Below are 23994 nucleotides of genomic sequence, written 5' to 3' on the forward strand. Positions count from 1 at the left end.
ATCTGGTCACCCTAAGCCGAGGGTCAGAGAAATAGGAGGGGAAGGGTCTGGAGCGTGGGGGCCCCAGTCCCCTTCAGAGAGGGAGTGTGTCTGGGATCCTGACGCTCGGCTCCTGAGGAGGGAGCTTGCCAGCGCTGTACACAGGAGGGCTGCATGGCATGGCATGTGTGGGGATGACCAGGTACCCCAACGCTTCCTTCCCCGTGGAGCACAGGGCCCAGTCCTGCTGCCACTGACTCCAGCAGGAGCAGGTTCAGGGCTCCTTCCTGATACCTTGCGACAGGGGTTCTGTCCATTCCCCCTCCCTTTTAGAGACCAGGCTGGCTCCTTGGATGCCAGGCTCCTGAACGTCAGCTGCTTTCTCTTTGCACGCAATTCCTGTGCCCCACATTGGGGTCTTCCAGCGAAAGGATTCGGGAAGGGCTTGGTAGCGTTACTACATCAGCTCTTTGACAAGCGCAAGGGGCCATGTAGGGAGAAGCCCTTGGCTTCTGTGGGGTTACCCACCAGCCCTCGGATTAGCTCTGTGACGCGAGGTTACCCGCCAGCCATGGGGTTACCTGACTTTTGCAGGGCTGCCATCGGGATATCAGTCCTTTTTCTTTTCCCGCCCTGCAGGCGAAATCAAGGTCGATGTTCCATGTGGGACAGAAGAACCAGCCCGCATGTGCCCCAATGGGACCGAATGCCGTGAGTACTGGGAAGGCCCGAATTACGGGATCACGCAGTTCGATAACATCCTGTTTGCTGTGCTGACTGTCTTCCAGTGTATCACCATGGAAGGGTGGACCGAACTCCTTTATTATGTGAGTCTCTGCCTGCAGCAGCCCTGGGCTCTAAGGCCGTCACTGCCTGGCATCTGGGGGGCAGGGCAGGCAATGCATGAGGGGTAGGGGGTTCCCTGCATAGATTGCTTTTCATTACTTGGACAAAGAAGCTGTGCTTAGCGGTGTGAGCGTAACGCTGAGAATCAGGACTGTTGTGTTCTCTTCCTGAGTCTGCAGCTGATTTACAGTTTGGCCTCAGTTTTCCCATCTGTAAAATGGGGGTGATGATCTCACAGGGTGAGTTTGTTAATGAATGGTTGTAAAGCATTTTGATCTGCCTGCTACCCACACTGACTCTGTACTGCAGGGTCACCGCACCCACCTGGCACGGGTGTCATCTCTATACTGCAGGGCCATTGAATCCACCAAATATGGACACTGGCTCTCCTGTGCCTGCCTGGCCCTGCCCCTGCCCCTGCCCTGTAGAATCACTGCAACCCCTAGAGAGAGGCACAAATCTTCTTGGCCAAAACAACCCGTTTCTCAGCTCTGAGTTACGTGAGTGAGACCAGAACAGACCTGGCTGTTCGTGAGCCCTGAATCAACTGGGGCATATTCTCAGCTGGGCCAATAACCATCAGCCCAAGGCAGCCAGCCCCCCAGCAGCCCTGGCGCTGGGACCAAGAGGCATCTTGTGGCTGACATGTGTCCAGACTCCAGAGGGAGGTTCGTGGCTTCTCCCGGACTGCAGTTATGAAGCCGCCAGGCAGCAGTGCCCAGCCTAAGGGGAGCCTGCTTCCAGGATGCTGACAGGCTGCTTCTCTCTCAGCATTTTGTCCCTGATCCAAAGTGCAGTGGGGTCCTTACTACCAAGAGGCCAGGCACGCGGCTGGCCATGTGTGCAGAATTAATGAGCTGGGGCGTTCTGCTGAGTCAGGGAGAAGGATGAAGTGCTCCACAGAGATGGGGGGGGCGGGGGGAGAAGGGGAGAGAGACAGAGGAAGAGAAAAAGAGAGAGGGCGGTGCCTGGCCTGGAGCCCGTAGGCCTTGTGGCAGTTGGAGAATAGGGGATGAAGCTGGGCCTGCCTGGTGGTGGTATATAGGGAAAAGGTGCCAGATGCACAGCCAGGGGGCGCTGGATTGCTGGGGAAGGTGACAGGGATGTGTGTGTGAGTGAGAGAGAGAGGGTGACAGGACCAGTCCTACCTGTGTCATAATTAGTTGCCTTGCAGCCTGAGAGGGTGGGGCTAATGGGATGGGTTACCTGAGAACACCTGGGTCTCCTAAAAAGGGCTGAGCAAACCGAGTTCCAGGGAATTCTCTCTCTGGGAGACAGGTTGGCCCCGGGTAGAAAGTAGGGAGTTCCTTGGCAGGGGAGGCAGTAGGAACTTGCTAGGATAAAGGGCCTCCAGGGAGGAAGTCCTGGGACGTAGGGCTCAGCTAAAAGCAGCAGTTACTGGAGAGCTGTCCCATGCCATGAGGGGTGCTCTGGAGGGGGTGCCCCTGTTCCAGTGTGGCTGAGTGTGTTAGCTTGCAAGAGGGGAGTTCATTAGTGAGCATGGCCCTGTAGTGTGTGAGTGGCAGTGCAGGACTGTTGAGAGAACCTGTGGAGGGAGCGCTGTGGAAAAGTAGGTGTGTTAATTTGCAACTGTGTAAGTGCTGGGTTATGGTAGCATGGCTGTAATATGTCTGTGTGTGTTACCACTAAAGTGTGTAGGTGTCTGAGTATGTCTGGTGTGTGCAAGGACAGCCCTGTGGTGCATTAGCCTGGCTGGGGGTTCTTGAGTTTAGCTGTCTGGTTATGAGACTGAATAGGACGAGAGGTGCTTTGAATGGTGACCTGGCCAGTTAGTTCTGGGAGGAGACCAGGAAGGAAAGCCCAGGGTGCAGCGGGAAATTGCCTTGATGATCCAGAAGGGGGCACTTCTCCTGTCGGTTAAGGGCTGTTGAGCTCAATGCTTTGCTTGGGAGGGAAGCTGTACGCCCACAGCATCTGCCTTTTGGATAAAACACTCTAGTGAGATCACTGGAATCCCACGGCTCTGTCCCCAAGAGTAGCTGCCTTAGCCCCAGGGTCCTGCTCAAATTCCATTTGGCCTCCCCAAGCCCTCCCTTGAAATCTGTGTGTGACACAGGATTCGGCTTTGCTTTCTGCCAAAAACTGCCATGCAGTGTTGGTGTGGGTTGTTAAACAGCTGCCGTGCTCCCCCGCAGAGGTAGCTGCATTTTGGTGGTGGGTGGCAGATCCTTCTCTAGAGACCATGAAGCACTTGGGGATGGAAAGCGCAATGTAAACATAAATTATTCCTAGTTCCATGAGCTAATCACACTAATGCAGGAGAGAGACCTCGTGTCCCAGGCCCACCGCAGCGGGAGCAGCGCCGCCTGCATCTCTCTCTAGTCCCCAAAGGCTTCCAAGTGGATTTGTAGCAGCCAGCATTGCTCCGTGAGTCAGCCGTTGTCAGCCCCTCCAAACTGGTGGTGGTTTAGGATCTGCTTTGCGCCAGTCCTCTTGGCGAGAGCTGACCTTCCAGAAGCAGTGGGAGCAGGAGGAGCTCCAGAATGGAGCCCTGCAGTAGGACGGGGATCCCACAGGACCTGCTGCCATAATAGCGGGAGCAGGATTGAAGACTAGTCCCACGCAGGGCTCTGCTCCAGCACCTATGCTGGCCTCTGGACCAGGGCTTTGCGTGGGTGTGCACTGACTGCTGTGCAGGTGCGCAGGGGATGGGATTCACAGCCAGGGCAGAGGCTCTACTCAGGTTCCACTATGGAGCCTTTTCTCTCCTGCTTCCAAGCTGGCCCTGGGGCAGGGAATGTGTCCCTGGCCCTTTCCCTTCTGGGGGTGCACCTCCAGACTGGCCCCATGGCAGTGGGACTGGCTGGCTGGGGAACGGTTCACCAGGCCTTTCCCAGCTAGATGGAGCAGCTCCAATCTAGTGCCCGGCATGGCTGGGTCAGGAGGCTGGGGGATGGGATATTGTGGCCTTTCCCTTCTAAGGCCTTGGTTTGAATTCAGCTCCATTCACTAGTGGCTGAGGTGCGCTACCATTGGTCCCTATGTGAAATTAATTAAGTGGGTCTGAGCCCAGTTCCTAGCAGCTGCGTGCCTATGTCCTCTCTCGCCCCCAAAGCTGGGTTCCCCCAGTGATAGGGGCATGAGCATGGGAGGGAAGATGCTATGCTGTGGATATTCTCCGGGGGGGGAGAGTTAATGAGTTATTGCTCCAGCGAGCTCGCCTGGCTTCTATCCTGAGCACAGACTTCCCCTTGGGTATTGGGAAAATCACACTGCTGCTCTTTGTGCCTCAGTTTCCCCATATTGGGTATGGTCTCCACTTACCTCCCCCAGAGGTGGGGTCATTAATTGCTTTACAATTCAAGGCCCTTGGGGGGTGATGCACCTTAATTACAATCTCCCAAGCCTCCAGCCCACCTTCTGCCTCACAGCAATGACCCAGATGCCCACAAGCCAGCTCATATGGCTGATAGAGCAACGGTCATAGGAGTAAATGCAACTTCCCCATCAGCTGTGCACCGATGTGTTTGCCCCTGTGATTAGGAGATAAAACAGCCCATCAGGGGGTGCCTGAGACCCGGAACCCCCCATGATTCAGCAGCTTGAGCGGGGGGGAGTTCAGTTGAGCCAATCCATCAGTGGAACAAGCCCTTATGACATATTCTGTCACCGACAACCCAATCGCTCTGGACCGTCCCACGAACTCCCGGCCTCGTGGGTAATTGCTTCCTCTTAACCCCCCTCCTTTTCGTCTTCCTCATGTGCCTTTTGTGCTAGATTTGAAAGGAGCCCTGGATAATTAACCAGCGACTCATTTCTTTCCGGCCTCTTGCAAAGGAGGGGAGCAGAAAACGTGTGCATCGCATACAATTGTCTTACCACCGTCCAGCGCCTGCTGCCCCATCCCAAACTGTGCCGCGGGGCTGATGGCTGCGAAGCAGCTGTTGCACACTCCCCCCCCCAGAGACAGCTGCATTTCAGCACAGAGGATTCTGTTGTTGTTTTACAGTCTGAGAAGGGGGGCGGGGAACAGACACTGAACCAGCCGAACCATTGGCAAGAGGCAATGGCAGTCTGCCTCTGAGTGGGAGCTCAATTGCCAGCAGAATCTGGAAGCAGTGCCTCGGGGCAGGAGGGCTCAGAGGGCTGGGGGGGTGTATGGGGGGGGGGGTTGTTGCACCTTCCGCTGAGCCTACATCTACGCTGTAAGTTGGGGTGTGATCCCCAGCTCAGATCGACGTACTCCTGCTGCCTCTTGTGCAGATAGTGCAGTAGAAACAGCAGTGTCGCCGTGGGCTGCAGGGGCACTGGCTTGCTGCCCCAAGTACGTCCCCACGGGCCCCAAGTGGGTTTGTGCTCGGGGCAGCGAGCTCATGCTGCCGCTGCCCGTGCTACCATGGCTGCACTACTCAATAAGAGCCAGCCCGAGTATGTCTGAAACACCCCCAGCTCCTCGTGCAGATCCCGAGTCACGCTGGCCCTCTGGCAGGACACAAGCAGGTCCCTTCGGGATGGGAGTGGAGAAGCTGCCCTAACAAGGCTGCCACAGCAGGGGAGCCTGGACCCAACTCGGGGCTTGCTGACTCTGCCCCCTGCAGTTACGGGGAGATTGTGGGCATGGCAGAGTCTTTGTAGAGGCCTTGAGATCCCTTCACCTGCTCCCCACTCCCCAGGCACCACTGTCACCAGACCCCCTCTGCTGGGCTTTCGTTAGACTGAGCAGCCGGGAGACTGCCACTCACTTTGTTCCTTGGCCTATATTTAGCAGCGAGAAATGGGGACAAGGAATCTTTAGCAGCTCGTGGAGCGGAGGCTCGCAAAGCGCCCCATCCCCTCTCCTGCCCCTCCAGCCCCTGGCACCACAAAGGGGAGGACAAAGAAGCCAGTCGGGAGAAGGGTCCATTAGCACCTTCCCTGGAGCAAACCCGTGACCTGCTGCTAATGTCAGCTTTCAAGGCACAAAGTGGGGAGCGGCCCGGTTCACTCTGAGCTCCTCGGGGCAGTGGCTGTGGGAGGGAGCCGGCAGAGTGGCCTGTGGTTTGTTTGCAGTTAGTGGGAGGAGTGTAACCTAGCAGGTAGAGCAGGGCTCTGAGAGTCAGGACATCAGCTGGGCATGTTCCCCCCATCCCCTGCCAAGGTGCCCCAACCTGAGGAGCAAGACAGGTAATCGGTCCCCGTGGCCTATTCTGTCTGTTGCTGCTGGTGGGGGGCTGTTTGTGCTAACCCCACTGGTGCAGTGCCCATCCTATATAGGGTGACCCTACATCCCATTTTGGCTGAGACGGTCCCTTTTTTTAAGCCCTGTCCCAACTTTTGGGCAAAACTTGGCGTTTGTCCCATTTGCTCTTGCCAACTGATGCCCAGTTTTGCCAAAAAAAGTGGCGTGCGACCCCTAGCAGAGGATGGAGGAACGTGCAGGGGGTGACAGCTCGGGTGAGCAGTTCGGGCCGGGCCAGCCCTGCATGGGCGAGGGGCAGGGCATAGCAGCTTGGGTGAGTGACGCGAGCCAAGGGGGGTGAGCATTGCGGGACGGCCCCATGTGGGCCTGGGAGGTAAGCAGCATGGGTGGGTGGCTCGGGCCAGCCCTGCATGGGGGAGGGGTTCAGGCCAGTGGCTGATGCCAGCTCGGCCAGGGGGAGGGGCTTCAGGCTAGCCCCAGGTGGTGTCCAGTTTTCCCTTTTGGGAAATATGGTCACCCTAAGCCTAGCAGGGGCTGGGCAGCAGACTCAGCTCTCTCGGAAGTGGGCTAGGAGTGGGCCTGCTGAGCTGGCCGGCTGCTTGGGGTCCGTGGTCACCGGCCCCTCCTCGGAGGGAAGGAACAGCCTGGCCCTGGCAGCCCGCACTGGCTGAGTCACTCCCTTCTCTCCCAGAGCAACGATGCCTCAGGGAACACTTGGAACTGGCTGTACTTCATCCCCCTCATCATCATTGGCTCCTTTTTTATGCTGAACCTTGTGCTGGGGGTGCTGTCTGGGTAAGTGCGTGGCCCCCTACCCTGGGCTGCATTCCCGACTGGCTCCCAGGGGCCCAGGATGCTACGTAGGGAATAGGGCATGGGACTGGAAGCCAGGGCACCTGGCTGCTGTTCCCAGCTCTGGGAGGGGAGTGGGCTCTGGTGGTTAGAGTGGGGAGGCCTGGATGTCGGGTTTCCTAGGTTCTGCCACTGACTTGCTGCATTTGCTTAGGCAAGTCACTTCTGTGCTCTGTGCCTCAGTTACCCCACCTGTAAAGCGGGGAGAGTGACACTGACCCACCTTGTAAAGAGCTGGGAGATCTGCAGAGGAGAAGTCCTAGGTGCGATCCTCCAGGAAGGGGTCAGAGCAAACCCAAGAGGCCTTTGCCATTGCTGCTGTTGGATTCCCTGGCACACGCCCTGCACCCACAGCCGTGCTGCTCACCCGCCTTTCACCCAGAGACGTGGGCACACGGATATCCATACACATGGACACACGTGTAGGTGTGCATGTCTCACACACACACTGTGTGTACACCCCTTGCAGTCCATGTAGGTACATGGGCGCACACATGGGCACCCCTTACACAGGTGCACACATACTGCATAGACTGACACTGATCACATACCCTTCTCACACAGGTACACACACACACATACCCAAGGTGCCCTGGATGGCACATTCTCGGGGGAGGAGGCGCATTCTGCCCCCTCCTCGTGATACCCACCTGCTGAGACATGTGCAGGGCAGCCTGGCAGACAGTTTGGCTGTTTTGATGCCTGCAGGGAGTTTGCCAAGGAAAGAGAGCGGGTGGAGAACCGGCGAGCGTTTCTCAAGTTGAGACGGCAGCAGCAGATTGAGAGGGAGCTGAACGGCTACATGGAGTGGATCTCCAAAGCGGGTGAGGACTCCTTTCTGCCACAGCGCCGGCCGGGGGTGGGGGGAGCATACTCTTCTCCGCTGTAATGCACTGGGGGACCCTGGGCAAGTCCCTGCCCCTCGCTGGGCAGAGGCTATTTCCCTGACTCTGGGAAGCGTGTGTCGGGTCGGTTCCCATCCCATGCCCCGGCTTTCACTTTGAGCTGCCAGGACACCCAAAGGCTCAAAGGCCCGGATCACCAGAGGTACTGCGGCAATGGGAAATCAATGGGAGTTAGGCGCCCGAACACATCTCTGGGGCTGGGCCCAAAGCTGGCATGCGGATCTGCCCGAAAACTTTCGATGAACCCAGCCTGCCAGTCCGCTCAGCAGGGAACCCCGGAATCTGAGTGAGCTCCATGCAGGCTCCCAAGCGAATAATTCCCCTGGCTCTGATCTTTGATGAAGCATCGTCTGCTCTTCCCCTCCAGGGCAGGGTTATGGGGTCACTGACCAGCTGCTAGGGCTAGGGATGGGTGTCCTGGTGGGGGTGAAGTGAAGGATGCAGACCCCACACCTCTTTCCATATTCCCAGTCACTCCTTTCCACCCCAGCCCTCCTCCCTCCCGTGGCATTCCTGTCTGCCTTCCCCTCCCTAGGGCCTTCCAGCCAGCCCACGCCTGGGGAGGGGTGCCCCGTAGTAGGGGCCCTTTGGCCATGTGGCTTATTTCTGCATTGGACCTCCACGTGGCGCCATGGGCCCCCTCCCCCCTGAAATGTGGTAACGTAGATGCCCTTCGCTCCTGTCCTCGACTGTAACGGCCCCATCCCAGCACAGCTTGAGAAAGTTTCCCCAGAATTCCAGGGGCATGTTGTTGCCTAGATTAATTCCCGGTTCTTTTCTCTCAGAAGAAGTGATCCTAGCGGAGGATGAGACGGAGGAAGAGCAGAGGCTCCCGTTTGATGGTAAGCTGTGTGTCCCTGAACCCCGAGTGGCTGGAGAAATAGTGGCTCCCCTGGGACTTCTGACCACAGCTGCAGTAACAGTGGGCTGTCCAGGGGGCCGGCTTGAGGGCTCCGTATAAACAGTTGCTGTTCATCTGTCCATGATCCAAAAAGTTCCGTAGATAGAAAAATAGTAGAGAAATTCTGGTGCAGCCTAGTCCAGCAGGGGGCACTGTAGGGAGCGGGGCAGGAGCACTGGCTGTGGGGGGAGCTCCCGGCTTCTCCAGCTCCTCTCAGAAGGGGGTGTTGCTGGGAGCAGGGCAGGATCAACGAGGGGGAGCTCCTGGCTACTCCAGCCCCTTCCAGCCGGGGCGCTGTACAGAGTCCGACTGGGAAACCCAAAGGATAATGTCTGTTTCTCTTGCCATGTTCCTATTGTTGGAGCTCTGCGGAGAGCCACCATCAAGAAGAGCAAGACAGACCTGCTGAACCCGGAGGAAGCAGACGATCAGCTGGCCGACATCTCCTCAGTGGGTATGTCCGCAGCCTTGTGCGTGGCCATGGGGGGGCACCGTGTGATGCGGGGAAGGACAAAACCTGTCAGCCGCTGTGATGCTTCCCAGGGCTGTAAGTCACTTCGCCACCACTTGCCCTTAGTGTTAAGGAGTCATATCTGTGCCTGCTGTGGGCCAGCTCCCTGAAATCACCAGCCTCTGGCAGCACGGGCACCGCTCCCCAGACCCCTCTCTATCTGTACAGGTTAGCAATAGGCATTCGCTGACCCCCAGGCCCTCCGAGCGCCCCTGTTCCACTGAACACGCCCACAACTCTGAGATTGGCTGTTCCCAAAGGAGTTAAATAAAATATATGGAGATATACCTATCTCATAGAGCTGGAAGGGACCCTTGAAAGGTCATTGAGTCCAGCCTACTGCCTACTAGCAGGACCAAGTACTGATTTGCCCCAGATCCCTAAGTGGCCCCCCTCAAGGATTGAACTCAGAGCCCTGGGTTTTAGCAGGCCAATACTCAAACCACTGAGCTATCCCTCCCCCCACCAGCATGATAGGTTCTACTCAGGATTGCCACTTAGCTTAACACACTTTGAGATAGTGAAAACAAGATGAGATTGAAGTGATAGTGAGTAAGAATATTGGAAACAAATGGTTATATATAAAACAAAATCATAACACACTTTCTAGAGACTAACCTTAACGGGCAGGGCACTCCCCTATTTCCTACACGATACCCCAAGTTCTGTCCCCGGTGTTTTCAACCAGTTTGGTTGAGACCCATTCTCATAAGAGCCAAGCCCTCTCACCAGTTAAAGGAATAACTGGGAGTTCACCTAGTTTCAGAAGTTCATTGTCTTATCCCTGAACTCCTGCTGGTTTGTGTTTTCCTCCAGCCCCCGTAATCTGTTAATTTGCATTTTGCTCAGACTGTAAATGGGCGTCTATTGTGTACCAGACAATTTGCAGTTTGCACATGCCCGGCTAGAGAGAGAAGCATCTCCTTCCCCCTGCCTGACAGGCGCATGTGGGCCACCTTTTGGTGACCTGCCTTAACTCACAGACCGAGGGAAGATCAGTTTTAGCATATACGCATCATTCCCCGCGTATTCCCCATAAGTGCCTCTTGCAAAGATTATGAGGATGAGCGTGACACAGGCTTTCAGTAGCAACCTTACATGACCCCTTTGGGTGCACCCAGGGATCTCTGTGCCCCTGTATACTCCTGGGCCCTCTGCCAGTTGGCATCCGGAGGTCCTTGAGTCACACTGCAGTTTCATTTGGATGCAGGATCCTTCCCTTGCTGTCCTACAGAGGGGTTAGGAGGCTGACCCCAGTAAGTGCACCGAGAGCCTGGGCCCAGGTGCCATGTTACTCAGCCGGGGCGCTGGTGGAGTGTCAGGAGGCCCAATAAACTGCCCCCTCTAACACCTGTTCCAGCCACGCTGGGGCCTTTGCCCAGGGGCTGCTCCTAACCTTCCTCTCTTCCCTCTGCAGGTTCACCCTTTGCTCGAGCCAGCATCAAAAGTGCCAAGCTGGAAAACTCCACCTTTTTTCACAAAAGGGAGAGGAGGATGCGTTTCTATATCCGCCGAATGGTCAAAACTCAGGCCTTTTACTGGACAGTCCTCAGTCTGGTAGCACTCAACACATTGTGTGTTGCTATAGTACACTACAGCCAGCCAGATTGGCTTTCCGACTTCCTCTGTGAGTATGGCCAGCGGCTGAGCACGCGCCTCTTTCTCTCCCACATTCCCTCGGATGGTTCACTCGGATTGAGGAGTCCTCATTTCCTCTCCTCGATGGCACGGCTGTTTAACTCCTAGGGCACCCCAGCCCTACAGGTGGCTGCATTTCATCACTGGGAGAGGCGTCCCTACTACGGATGGTTAAACGGCCGCTGTGCCCCACCCCAGAGAGGGCTGCTCCTTAGTGCTGGGTGACCGATGTCTGTGTGGCACTGTTCCACGCTGCTAAACAGTTGCCACACCCCCTGCACCAGAGGATTTAGGTGGGACGGACAGTCTCCCTATGTGAGTGTCTATCAGAGGGCAAAGCCCTCTGTGATCCTTCGGGGTGAGGGCGCTCTAGGAATGGAAGAGATTATTAGTGTGTCATTCAATGAGCAGTTTAATTTCTCTTAGTGGAGAGAGCAGCAGGGTAGGAGGGAGCTGGCAGGGAGATCTGGGCAGGTCTGAGCCATCTCTCTCTCTCTCTCTCTTTCACAGACTATGCAGAATTCATTTTCTTAGGACTCTTTATGTCCGAAATGTTTATAAAAATGTATGGGCTCGGAACGCGGCCTTACTTTCATTCCTCCTTCAACTGCTTTGATTGCGCCGTAAGTCTGCCCCTCCTGGCCCGCCACGGGTCCTGGGCTCGCTTGCACCCGTTAAACTAGGAGCAGCTCCATCAGGCTGTATTCTGGTTTCAGTTACACTGGTTTAAATCTGGAGTATCTCTGTTGGGCCGATTCTGGTTTCAGTTACACCAGTGTAACTCTGGAATATCTCCGTCGAGCCCAATTTTGGTTTCAGTTACAACGGTGTAAATCTGGAATAGCTCCATTGGATTCTGTGGTTTGTTACACCGGTGTAAATTCAAAGTTACTCCCTTGAAGTCGACTTCACTGGAGTAAATCGGGATTTACAGCAGTGCAGCTGTGATCAGAATCTGGCCTTGTGGAGTTACTGTGGATTTACGCCTGCATGGGGTTGGAGGCAGGAGTGTGTCTGAGTGTCTGTGTGCTTTTGTACATGCTAACGGGTGGGTATGGGGGGGCAGGGTGAGAGTGCATGCACAGGGGTGAGCATGGGCAGGTGGGTGCGCACATGTGCCTGTGATCATGTGTGTGCCCTTGGGTACGGGTGTTGGAGTGCATGTGTGTGAATACGCAGCCTGTCCTGAGCATGCTGTCAGCGCCTGGGGGGCGGGGCGGAGGGCATCAGCGCCAAGGTTCCCTGCACAGCCAAGGCCCAGAGTTTTTTGTAGGCCACTAATATGCTCCTTTGCTTTCTGGCAGGTTATCATAGGGAGCATCTTTGAGGTGATCTGGGCTGTCATGAAGCCTGGAACATCCTTTGGAATCAGTGTGTTACGAGCTCTCAGGTTATTGCGTATTTTCAAAATCACAAAGTAAGTGCTCTTGCTTCCAGTGTCCCTAAAACGTGTGTGTGTGTGAGTGTGTGTGTTTGTGTGAGTGATGCGTGTGTACGCTTAGGGTTGCCAACCGTCCCTTATTACAAGGGATGTCCCTTGTTTTTTCATTTCTGTATAAGATTGAGAGTTGCTGAGTGCTGCAAAAAGCAGCAAGAAATACCCCCCCCCCGAATACTGCTTATTATTAATAATAATTATTATTAATGATAATATTGGGAGGAGGGGTGGGGCAGGGGTGCTAAGAAAACCGTCTCTTATTTTTTAAATACAACATTGGCAACCCTAAGTTACAGTGTGTGTATGCTTGAGTGCGTGTGTGTGTAGTATGTGTACACGTGCTCGTGTGTGCTTGTGTGTCCGTTTGTTGGTGTTCACCATTAACTTGAGCCCTAGGCTGTGCCATGACGTATAAACATCTAAAGGCACATTTGGGTTTGTCTCATGCAGCCGGCAAGTAACACGGCCACAGACACAAGCACCCAATCACACGTGTACACCTGCCCACCAATATGTGTGCACTTGCCTGCCGTCACCCAATCACACGCTGCCAGGGGCTCACCTGTGGTTCCTTTGGTCTCTCTCCGCAGGTACTGGGCTTCCCTACGGAACCTGGTGGTGTCTCTCCTGAACTCCATGAAGTCCATCATCAGCTTGCTGTTCCTTCTCTTCCTCTTCATCGTCGTCTTTGCCCTTTTGGGGATGCAGCTCTTTGGGGGCCAGTGAGTAATTGGGGGGACCTTCCGAGCCAAGCCCTCAGCCAACCTGTTGCCTTCCCAAGATCCCATCAGGCTCTGGGACTGGAATAATAGTGAGCTGGTTACAGTCAGTGCTCCTGCATCGCCTCCTGCAGAGAGAGGCTGGGACTGCAGTAGCTGGGAGCTCCTCCTGCAGCCAGCAGTCCTGCCCCACTCCCCTACAGCGTCATCTGCTGGGAAAGGCTGGGACTGGAGCAGAGATTCCTGACTCCACTTTTCCCCTCTGACATGGCAGGCAGATAAGGGCGTGTGTGAGTAACGTGCCTGTGTGTGTTGGTTTGGTGTTTCCCCTGCACAGGTTCAATTTTGACGATGGGACCCCTTCCACCAACTTCGACACTTTCCCAGCAGCAATAATGACAGTATTTCAGGTACAGCCTCCATTGCTCGGTCAGTGTCACAGGAGTGAGAGCTGGGCAGGGAAACAGGAAGCGGCATCACTGCATGAACTTAGGGGAAAGGCCCTTCTGAAGGACACCCACAAAGGGGAAGTGATTGGTTGTGGGCACCTATTGAACTCAAATGCCTGCTGGACCCTTTGGGAGGAAACACCCTGTGTTAAAGATGCCCCACTATTTTCATGACGGGCCAAGAAAGTTCCCAGGCCCATTGCCGAGATTTCCAGTAAGCCGTCCAGCAAAACCAGACTGGACCCACTCCCCCACCCGCCCCCATTTTGAAGGTGCGGTGTTCACCATGGCTCAGAGAGGGTTGGAGACTCGTCTTCTCGTCTCAGTGTTGGTCATGGGGGGGGGGGGCATGTGCCCCTGAGCACTGTCTGAAAGGGTTCTCTGCCTCCAGTGGTGCCTTGTTCTTTTCCCTTTCAGATCTTGACTGGCGAAGACTGGAACATGGTAATGTACGATGGGATCAAATCTCAGGGCGGCGTCCATCAGGGGATGGTGTACTCGGTCTATTTCATTGTTCTCACCTTGTTTGGTAACTGTATCCTTTGCTTGGTGGCCCCAAGAGAGAAAGACATCAGGCGGGGGGCTCTAGTGGGTATCAAACTCCTAGGTTCTAACCCCAGCTCTGGGAGGGGAGTGGGGTCTAGTGCTTAGAGCAGGAGGGGCTGGGAGCCAGGTCTCCTGGGTTCTGTTCCCAGCTCTGCCTCTGGGGTGGTGTTCTTTGTGGGGCTCCGATGCCCCAGTGATGGGTGCATTAGAAGTAGCTAGCCGTCTCGCTAGGCAAAGGGAAGAGAGCAATTCTGAGCCTGGAGCAGCTGGGGCTTGGGGCTGGGAAACTAGTCCTTGGTACATTGGGCAAGTGCTCGGATGGGAGACCTGCAAGGAAACCCCAGGTGCTGCGGGCGCAAGCAAGCTCTGCATGTGCATCACAGTCCACACACCCCATGCCGAGATAGCCCTGGGAATATGCTGAGAGCCAGGTGTGGCTTGAGCTGGGGCGAGGATGGTTGCTCTTGGCCTCAGGGGTGTTTGGAGCTGGAGCGGCTGGTGGCTCTGCCTTGACTGGGTGACCAGATACCCTGCTGAATGTGTTTTTGGCTATCGCCGTGGATAACCTGGCTAACGCACAGGAGCTCACCAAGGTGGGAGCTGCTTCCCTGGCCCGCCTGGCAGGGCAGGATGATCGGGGAGTGGGGGGTTCAGGAACCCTGAGGTCTCAGAGCGGCCCTAGGGGCCCCTTTGGAAGACTTCCTTAGGGAGCATCCTATGGCTGAAACGTGAGCAGTGTCCTCGCAGGGGTCGGCAACATGTCCATACACGGACACAAGTGTCCATGGTAAAAATTTTCAGGTCCGTGGGGGGCGCTCATGGGTGGCTCCCCATCCCTACTGTTGCAGGTGGAGGCGCAGCCAGGCAGCTCTGCATGCTGCCTCTGTCCTCCCTCCCCGAGTGCTGATTCCGCGGCTCCCAGCCCATTGGCCAGGAACCGCGGCCAATAGGAGCTGCGGGGGCGGTGCTTGCAGACAGGGCAGCGTGTAGAGCCGCCTGGCCGCACCGGAGGGGGGGGACATGCCGCTGCTTCCAGGAGCTGCTTGAGGTAAGCGCTGCCCGGAGCCTGCACACACACCCCCACCCTGCGCATCACCCCCCTGTCCCAGCACTGATCCCCCTCCCGTCCCCCGAACCACTTGGTCTCAGCCCGGAGCACCCTCCTACACTCCAAGCCCCTCATCCCCAGCCCCACCCGAGCCTGCACCCCCAGCTGGAGCCCTCACCCCCCCCCAACCCCCTGCCTCAGCCTGGAGCCCCCTCCCGCCCCTCGCCAATGTCCATCACTAAGTCCGGTAATTTTGTCAAGCACAACAGGGTGGTGCTGACCCCTTGTTCTAGTTGAGGAGTGGGCTAGTGGCTGAGGCGCTAACACTGCTCCTAGGAGTTAAGACTGCTGGAGGCTGAAAGGCCAGGGGGAAGGGCAGAGGCATTTAAATAGCCTGGTGAGCCTTGGTGCTGGGGGCAGGCTCCCTCTGCCTAGTTCACTCCCTCTTTCTTTCCCTGTCACCTTTTTCTTCCTTTCCAGCGCAGGAGCTGCCCCAGCCCCTAGGCTTTCTGGCTAATCTTCCGTCACCTGTTTCCTACCTCTCGTCCCCCGGGAGCTTGTCGGACTCCTGGCTCCATTACGCAATAAGAGAAACACACTCCCCTGTCCGCCCCTCAGCCCCAGCCTTTCCTTTGCCCTAGAGACCCTGATCACACCCAACTCCCTGGAGTCCATGGTAGTGGTGGCATCAGCTGTGTGTCATAGGGCCTATACAGCTAGCCGCTAGGGATGATGTATTCCGAGGGGTTTTCACCTTCCTCTGAAGCAAGAGAGACCAGCTACAGCTGGAGACAGGACATTGCTTGGGGTGGGCCCAGTCCGCCGAGGTGGTACAGAGAACCCTGGGTCTAAATGCCAGGCTGGTGGGCCTGGCTCATGTGCCTGGGGTCTTCAGATCTGGGGTGGGGAAGGAACTTCCCCCCAGGTCAGATTGGCAGGACTCTTGTGGTTTTTTCGATTTCCTCTGGAGCGTGGAGAGCCCGCTGGGATCACCTGGGCTCATCTCACCTAATCCGTTCCCTGCCATTGCTGAGGCTTGGGCATTGGCAGAATTTGTTCCCGCCTGTTCTCTGTCCACGGCACACACCAGTTCAGGCTCCTGAGGGCTGGGATACTTTGCTGTGTGGTTGCTGGTGGTGCCCTGTGCTAGCCAGGAGCTCACACCTGAGGAGCTGATGGTCCCGTGGTCTGGCCTTGGGCTCCTGAATTCTCCCTTAGCTCGAGTGGAGCGGGAGGATGGGCATCCTAGTCTTGCGGCCACTCCCAGCTGGGGGCTGCAGGTATCACCCTGGATCTTGAAACATGAGTCTCCTGAGCTCACAGGCACCGACTTTGTCCTTTCCCGGGGGGGTGCTAAACCCCTGCTCCGCCCTAGGCCTCGCCCCTGCTCCACCCCTTCCCCCAAGCCCCACCCCACCTCTTCCCACCCCTCCCCCAGCTGATCCGCGGCAGGAGGCGTAGGGAGGGAGGGGGAGGCGCTGATAGAGGGGGCTGCCGGTGGGTGCTCAGCACCCACCATTTTTTCCCCATGGGTGCTCCACCCACAGAGTCAGCACCTATGCCTGAGCTGTTTTCCAGGCCTGCAGTAGGCTTGTCACCCCCTGTGTGGCCTCATCCCCCCTAGAGGGGACAGAGCCGCTGCACCAGGCGGGGTGAGTTACACCCCAAAGGGGCCAGGAATCAGGGCGGGGTTGATGGGGATCAAACGCCACTAACGCTCGCCCGTGTCTGTGCCTATCAGGATGAACAAGAGGAGGAGGAGGTGGCCAACCAAAAACTTGCACTACAGAAAGCCAAGGAGGTGGCAGAAGTGAGCCCCCTGTCTGCAGCCAGCATGTCTATAGCGGTGTAAGTGCCGTAGGTAGCGACACCGGCGGCCAGGGCACGTACCGGAGCCTCCCCTCAGGCTCTCTTGTTCCGTGACGCTGTGTCTGACCACGGGCGGCTGAGCCTCGGCACCGGCTCATGTTGCAGGATCGGGTCTCAGGACAGCTAGAGACAAGGAATGCTCGGGGCTGCAGTGCGCTGTGGGGAGCAGGGCAGGAGCGCCGGCTGTGGGGGGAGCTCCTGGCTACTCCGGTCCCAGTCTCTCCCAGCAGGGGGCGCTGTGGGGAGCGGGGCAGGAGCGCTGGCTGTGGGAGGAGCTCCTGGCTACTCCGGTCCCAGCCCCTCCCAGCAGGGGGCGCTGTGGGGAGCGGGGCAGGAGCGCTGGCCGTGGTTGGGGAGGAAAAGCAGCTCAATTCTAAAGGTGTTTCAAGAATCTGTCCCTGTTTCGGCTTCAGGAAAGAGCAGCAGAAGAACCAAAAATCCTCCAAGTCTATCTGGGAGCAGAGAACGAGTGAAATGCGGAAGCACAATCTGCTGGCGAGCCGGGAAGCCCTTTACAATGAGATGGACCCCGAGGACCCATGGAAGGTGACCTACGCCCGGGCCATGCGGCCTGACATCAAGACCCACCTGGACCGGCCCCTGGTGGTTGACCCTCAGGAGAACCGCAACAACAACACCAACAAGACCCGGCCCAACGAGCCCTCTCTGGAGCAGCGCTTCAGCCAGCAGCGGGCTGAGGATTTCCTGCGCAAGCAGGCCCGCTACCACGAGCGCTCGCGGGAATTCAGCAGCTCCCGCAGCTACGAGCAGCCTGATGCAGAGGGGCTTGAGGCCCGACGGCAGCGCAGCGGGAGCAAGGAGACCAATCTGAACCAGGACGGCACCTACCGGGAGCTGGACTATCCCAGCCAGGGCTACGAGAGCAGCCGGGAGCAGGGCTACCGCGACAGCGCCTCGGAGCGGATCAAAGCTGTTGACCCCCACCGCAGGCACCAGCACCGGCAAGGGGGCAGCAAAGAGAGCCGCAGCGGGTCGCCCCGGATGGCCGAGGGCGAGCGGGATCATCGGCGGCAGCGGGCCCACCGCCGGATGGGAGAGGAGGGCGGCGGGGGCCGGGACGAGGGCAGCAAGGTGGAGCGGCGACTGCGGCACCGGGAAGGGAGCCGGCCCTCCCGCGGGGACGTGGAGGGTGAGCAGCCCGACGGGGAGAGACGCCGGCGCCACCGGCACGCCGCGCAGTCCACCTACGACACCGACAGCAAGAGGGATGACAGGGAGAGGCGGCACCGGCGCAGGAAGTGAGTGGGGGCACCCGGGCGGTGGGATGGAAGGGCCCCCGGGCACGACAGCCGCCAGGGATCAATGAGGCTGGGGGGGACGGGGCTGGGGGAATTGGGAACTCTGCATCCCGATCTCCTCACTTTGTACCATGGCCGAGGGGTGCTGTGGGGAAAATGGGGAGCCAGATCGGGGTGGGGGGTTGTTTCAGAGACAGGGCCCCCCATCTTCAGAGTGCAGGGCCCTCGCTCAGCCAGCAGTGGGCACAGGGCTGGGGCTGGAGAACGGGGCCAAGGAAGGAGCAAGGGGCTGGGAAAAGGGAAGCAAGGGGTGGAGCCAACGGGGGATGTATCAGCTATCGAGCCGGAGGCCCTTCGCCTTCCCCTCTCTGCTGATGGGAGCATTTCAGACAGGCACCAAGGTCTGCTTGGCCACATCCGCCCGACACTTGTCCCTCTGAGAACTGGGCTGAGACCCAAGAACTGGTTCCATACGGGCCAGCGAACAGCCATCCCAGATGGAGGTGATTGTCAGTCGTTGACCAGCACTGCCCACTTAGCCAGCCAGTCCCCCACTACCACCCTGGGGCCGAATCAGAGCTGTTGCCCCTAGAGGGGAAGATCCCATGTCCCATTCCCTGATCATCTGAGCCAGCAGTTAGTGGGGCCAGAGCAGCAGGCTGTTCAGGTTGTTCAGAAGGGAGATGAGGCCTCCTACTCCCTGACTCTGATCTGGGTCTTTTCCTTTGGGTTGCTGCCGTAGAGAGAACCAAGGCCCCAGCCCAGTGCCCGGCCCGAACCTCTCCACCACGCGGCCGATCCAGCAGGACATGGGGCGCCATGAGCCACAGGTGGCGGAGGACATAGACAACATGAAGAACAACAAACTAGCCACCACGGAGCCCTCAACCCCCCACAATGCCAGCCACCTCCAGAGCCCAGCCAAGGTGGGCCACCATGCCAACTGCACGGCCACCCGGGCATCCCACAACCTTCCTGGCACCCTGGGCCAGCCGCCCCCCAACTCCCAGAATGCTGCCAACCGCCAGGCACCCAGCAACCCGCCCCAGCCCGGGCCCCCGAAAACCCCCGAGAACAGCCTTATAGTCACCAACCCCAGCACCCAGAACAACCCAGCTAAGGCTGCCAAGAAGCCGGAGCACACCACAGTGGATATCCCAGCCACCTTCACACCACCCATCAACAACATCGTCGTGCAAGGTAGGCACCGGATGGGGGGGTGCCCTGGGGCAGAGCTCGATTCGCCCCCAGCGTAGGTGCCGTGGGGCAGAGCTCGATCCACCCCCAGCGTAGGCGCCGTGGGGAAGAGCTCAATCCAGCCCCAGCGTAAGCGCCGTGGGGCAGAGCTCAATCCAGCCCCAGCGTAGGCGCCGTGGGGCAGAGCTCGATCCGCCCCCAGCGTAGGCGCCGTGGGGCAGAGCTCGATCCGCCCCCAGCGTAGGCGCCGTGGGGCAGAGCTCGATCCGCCCCCAGCGTAGGCGCCGTGGGGCAGAGCTCGATCCGCCCCCAGCGTAGGTGCTGGGGAAAGTGGGACTTTCTTAGTGCAGTGGTTTTCAAACTTTTTGAGCTGAGCCTTCCCCTCCCCCCCCTTTGAGTTACCATTTTTGGTTGCGCCCCCCCACCCCCCAACCCAAACAAAAATAGACACAATACCTGCCCCTCCCCCTCGGGCTTTCAGGGTGGGGAAAGGCGCGTGCGATGGTCTCTGGGCATGGAGGCTGCCAGGAGTGGAAATCGGTGGATGTTGACACTGACCCACAGGCTTGGTGGCCCGGTGAGGTGAGTCGGGGGGGAGATGGTGCTTCCTCCCCAAAGCACCTGGCGTCGCCGCTCGCTCCGCTCCCCCCCCCCCCCCCGAACATCCCTCCACGCCCCACAGTTTGTAAACCTCTGGCTTAGTGGATAGTGAGGATAATGGTATTGACCTGTCTTTGAAATGTGCTTTGAGCTCTTTTCCAAAAGACTGTCTTCAAAATCTCCTTATTGTTGGGGTCTGAGTGCTGATGGGGGGGCAGGCAAACGCCATCACAAACTCAGCCCCCAAGCCCAGCCCAAGCCATAGCTCCTCCCCAGACGTGTAGCTCTGCAGAGGTGGTATCCGTCCCTGGCCAGGCCCCAGCCAATGGGGTGGCTGGAGTTCAGTGTTAAATGGACCCTGCAAGGTCGGATGGATCTGCCCTGCGTCCCTGCTCCATTGCATCTGAAGAGTCTCAGTAGTTCCAGGCATGCTGTGCTTTCGATTCCCGAGTTCAGAGCCAGGGTCGCTCTGCAGTAACACCCTGGTGCAAGCAACCCACCAACCAAAAAACCTTACAAGACCAGCTCGGTTTGTGCAGCTCCCCAAGAATCCCCCCAAGCCTTCTATCTACCTCACAGAGACTGCGTAGCTTCGTGCCCCTCCTCTTCCTCCTGGTCCGCACCAGCTCCTCATTGTTTTGGGCCTCACCAGAGCTGTGGATCAAGGGGAGAGACAAAGATTATGGGCCTTCCTCCCACAGGCAGGTCTCTAGGGACCCAAACTGAGAAGGGCTGATACCCTTCTGCCCCCGATACTCCCGATCCGTTGGGGAGTGTGTGAGACATAAAGAACAATATTGTCAGACACAGAGATGAACATAATTTGTTGGGGAAGAGTCAACATGGGTTTTGTAAAGGGAAATCATGCCTCACCAATCTACTAGAATGCTTTGAGAGGGGTCAACAAGCATGTGGACAAGGGGGATGTAGTGGATATAGTGTACTTAGACTTTCAGAAAGCCTTTGACAAGGTCCTTCACCAAAGGCTCTTAAGCAAAGGAAGCTGTCATGGGATAAGAGGGAAGGTCCTCTCATGGATTGGAAACTGGTTAAAAGACAGGAAACAAAGGGTAGGAATAAATGGTCAGTTTTCACAATGGAGAGAGGTAAATAGAAGTGCCCCCCGGGGGTCTGTACTGGGCCCAGTCCTATTCAACATATTCATAAATGATCTGGAAAAAGGGGTAAACAGTGAGGTGGCAAAATTTGAAGATGATACAAAACTACTCAAGATAGTTAAGTCCCAGGCAGACTGCGAAGAGCTACAAAGGGATCTCTCAAAACTGGGTGATTGGGCAACAAAATGGCAGATGAAATTCAATGTTGATAAATGCAAAGTAATGCACATTGGAAAACATAATCCCAACTATACATATGAAATGATGGGGTCTAAATTATCTGTTACCACTCAAGAAAGAGATCTTGGAGTCATGGTGGAAAGTTCTCTGAAAACATCCACTCAATGTGCAGTGGCAGTCAAAAAAGCAAACAGAATGTTGGGAATCATTAAGAAAGGGATAGATAATAAGACAGAAAATATCATATTGCCTCTATATAAATCCATGGTATGTCCACATCTTGAATACTGCGTGCAGATGTGGTCGCCCCATCTCAAAAAAGATGTATTGGATTTGGAAAAGGTTCAGAAAAGGGCAACAAAAATTATTAGGGGGATGGAACGGCTGCCATATGAGGAGAGATTAATAAGACTGGGACTTTTCAGCTTGGAAAAGAGACGACGAAGGGGGATATGCTAGAGGTCTATAAAATCATGACTGCTGTGGAGAAAGTAAATAAGGAAATGTTATTTACTCCTTCTCATAAATGAAATTAATAGGCCACAGGTTTAAAACAAACAAAAGGAAGTATTTTTTCACACAACGCACAGTCAACCTGTGGAACTCCTTGCCAGAGGATGTTGTGAAGGCCAAGACTATATCAGGGTTCAAAAAAGAACTAGATAAGTTCACGGAGGATAGGTCCATCAATGGCTATTAGCCAGGACGGGCAGGGATGGTGTCCCTAGCCTCTGTTTGTCAGAAGCTGGGAACGGGCGACAGGGGATGGATCACTTGATGATTCCCTGTTCTGTTCATTCCCTCTGGGGCACCTGGCATTGGCCACTGTCAGAGGACAGGATACTGGGCTAGATGGACCTTTGGTCTGACCCAGTCTGGCCGTTCTTACGTGTGAGAGTGAGATCCGTGGGGGCATCTCTCCTGAGATTCAGGGCTGGTCCCAATTTAGGGGGGAAGTAGCCCATGTCCATCAGGTGGGGCCTCTAGCATAGGCGCCGACTCCGTGGATGCTCCAGCCCTGGAGCACCCATGGGAAAAATTAGTGGGTGCTCTGCACCCACCGGCAGCCAAGCTGCCCCTGTCCCGCCTCCACCTCCTCCCCTGAACGCGCTGCGTCCCCGCTCCTCCGCCTACCTCTCAGCACTTGCCACCGCCAAACAGCTGTTTGGCAGCGTAGCAAGCTCTGGAAGGGAGGGGGGAGGAGGAGGGGCCGGGGCAGGGATTTGGGGAAGGAGTCGGAATAAGGGCAGGGAGGGGGCGGAGACTTTGGGGAAGGGGTTGGAATGGGGGTGGGGCAGGGGTAGAGTTGGGGCGGGAGGGGTCGAGCACCCACCGGCGCGAGCAGAAGGCGGCACCTATGGCCTCTAGGAGACCAATCAGCCTTGAAGGGATCAGAGCTCCAGCATAGGCAGACAGGCACCAGTTTTGTGGGTCGGTGCTCCGAGAGGGGACAGAGCCGGGCTGTGGGTCTGGCTCAGGTGGTCAGGGTTGCCGGATCTGGGGTGGGGAAGGAATTTCCCCCAGGTCAGATTGGCAGGGACTTTGGGGGGTGGGGGGTTCACCTACCTCTGCTGCATGGGGCGTGGGGCACCTGCGGGGTCCCTCTGGGCGGGTCTCTCCTAATCAGTTCCCTGCCATGGCTGAGGCGTCGCGCACTGTGGCCACCACGGTGTCGTCTCTTCAGTCCTGCTGAAGTCGCTGGGTCAGTGGCAGTGACCACACAGGTCAAGCGAGATGGTCCGATGGTCCCTTCTGGCCTGAAGCTCTGAGATTCTATGGCCGTGTATTGCCGCTTGGAGCCACAGTGCCACAAGGGTGCCCTTTGGAGACACCCTGTGTGGGTGTGTGCGCGTGTGTCCCCCCAAGGCTCTGTGTGTGTGTGTCCATCCCCGAGCCCCTGTTTGTGTGTGTGTGTGTGTGTGTCCATCCCCGAGCCCCTGTTTGTGTGTGTGTGTGTGTTTGTCCATGTCCCTGAGGCTGTGTGTGTGTGTGTGTCCGTCCCTGTCCCTGAGGCTCTGTGTGTGTGTGTGTGTGTGTCCATCCCCGAGCCCCTGTTAGTGTGTGTGTTTGTCCGTCCCTGTCCCTGAGGCTGTGTCTCTCTGTGTGCGTGTGTGTCTGTCCCTGAGGCTGTGTGTGTGTGTGTGTGTCCATCCCCAAGCCCCTGTTTGTGAGTGTGTGTGTGTCCGTCCCTGTCCCTGAGGCTCTGTGTGTGTGTGTGTGTGTCCGTCCCTGTCCCTGAGGCTGTGTGTGTGTGTGTGTGTGTGTGTCTGTCCCTGAGGCTGTGTGTGTGTGTGTGTGTGTGTGTGTCCATCCCCGAGCCCCTGTTTGTGAGTGTGTGTGTGTCCGTCCCTGTCCCTGAGGCTCTGTGTGTGTGTGTGTGTGTGTGTGTGTGTGTGTGTGTGTGTGTCCGTCCCTGTTCCTGAGGCTGTGTGTGTGTTTGTCTGTCCCTGTCCCTGAGGCTGCGTGTCTCTGTGTGTGTGTGTGTGTGTCCGAGGGGTGGGTGTGTGTGTGTTTGTCTGTCCATCCCCAAGGCTCTGTGTGTGTGTGTCCGTCCCTGTCCCTGAGGCTGTGTGTGTGTCCATCCCCGAGCCCATTTGTGTGTGTGTGTGTCCCTGAGGCTCTGTGTGTGTGTGTGTGTCCCCGAGGCTCTGTGTGTGTGACTCACCTGAGCTCCCCTTCCTGCGGAGGGTTAGGGAGCTCTCTGGCCTGAACCCTAGCCCTATGCGCGGGGAGGCAGCATTCTGTGAGTGTTACAGAGCGATGCAGAACAGGGCCCGGGGGGCGCCCCACGGCAGCACT

The 23994-nt window shown here is 57.2% G+C and overlaps 1 protein-coding gene across 1 annotated transcript in view; it reads left to right on the top strand.

The window, feature by feature from the left end:
* The window catches only part of CACNA1A (calcium voltage-gated channel subunit alpha1 A), a 191364-nt gene that overhangs the window by 90519 nt on the left and 76851 nt on the right, over positions 1 to 23994 (top strand). Inside the window, exons 7-22 of the mRNA XM_065419170.1 lie at positions 619 to 806; positions 6657 to 6760; positions 7526 to 7641; positions 8508 to 8564; positions 8646 to 8651; positions 8988 to 9077; positions 10552 to 10761; positions 11283 to 11395; positions 12077 to 12189; positions 12801 to 12932; positions 13267 to 13339; positions 13796 to 13913; positions 14450 to 14517; positions 16714 to 16820; positions 17255 to 18100; positions 18843 to 19300. Coding sequence (XP_065275242.1) covers positions 619 to 806; positions 6657 to 6760; positions 7526 to 7641; positions 8508 to 8564; positions 8646 to 8651; positions 8988 to 9077; positions 10552 to 10761; positions 11283 to 11395; positions 12077 to 12189; positions 12801 to 12932; positions 13267 to 13339; positions 13796 to 13913; positions 14450 to 14517; positions 16714 to 16820; positions 17255 to 18100; positions 18843 to 19300 — 2799 coding nt within the window. The remainder of the gene's footprint in view (positions 1 to 618; positions 807 to 6656; positions 6761 to 7525; positions 7642 to 8507; positions 8565 to 8645; positions 8652 to 8987; positions 9078 to 10551; positions 10762 to 11282; positions 11396 to 12076; positions 12190 to 12800; positions 12933 to 13266; positions 13340 to 13795; positions 13914 to 14449; positions 14518 to 16713; positions 16821 to 17254; positions 18101 to 18842; positions 19301 to 23994) is intronic.

Source organism: Emys orbicularis, chromosome 19 (assembly GCF_028017835.1).
Source record: "Emys orbicularis isolate rEmyOrb1 chromosome 19, rEmyOrb1.hap1, whole genome shotgun sequence".
Taxonomy (NCBI): Eukaryota; Metazoa; Chordata; order Testudines; family Emydidae; genus Emys; species Emys orbicularis.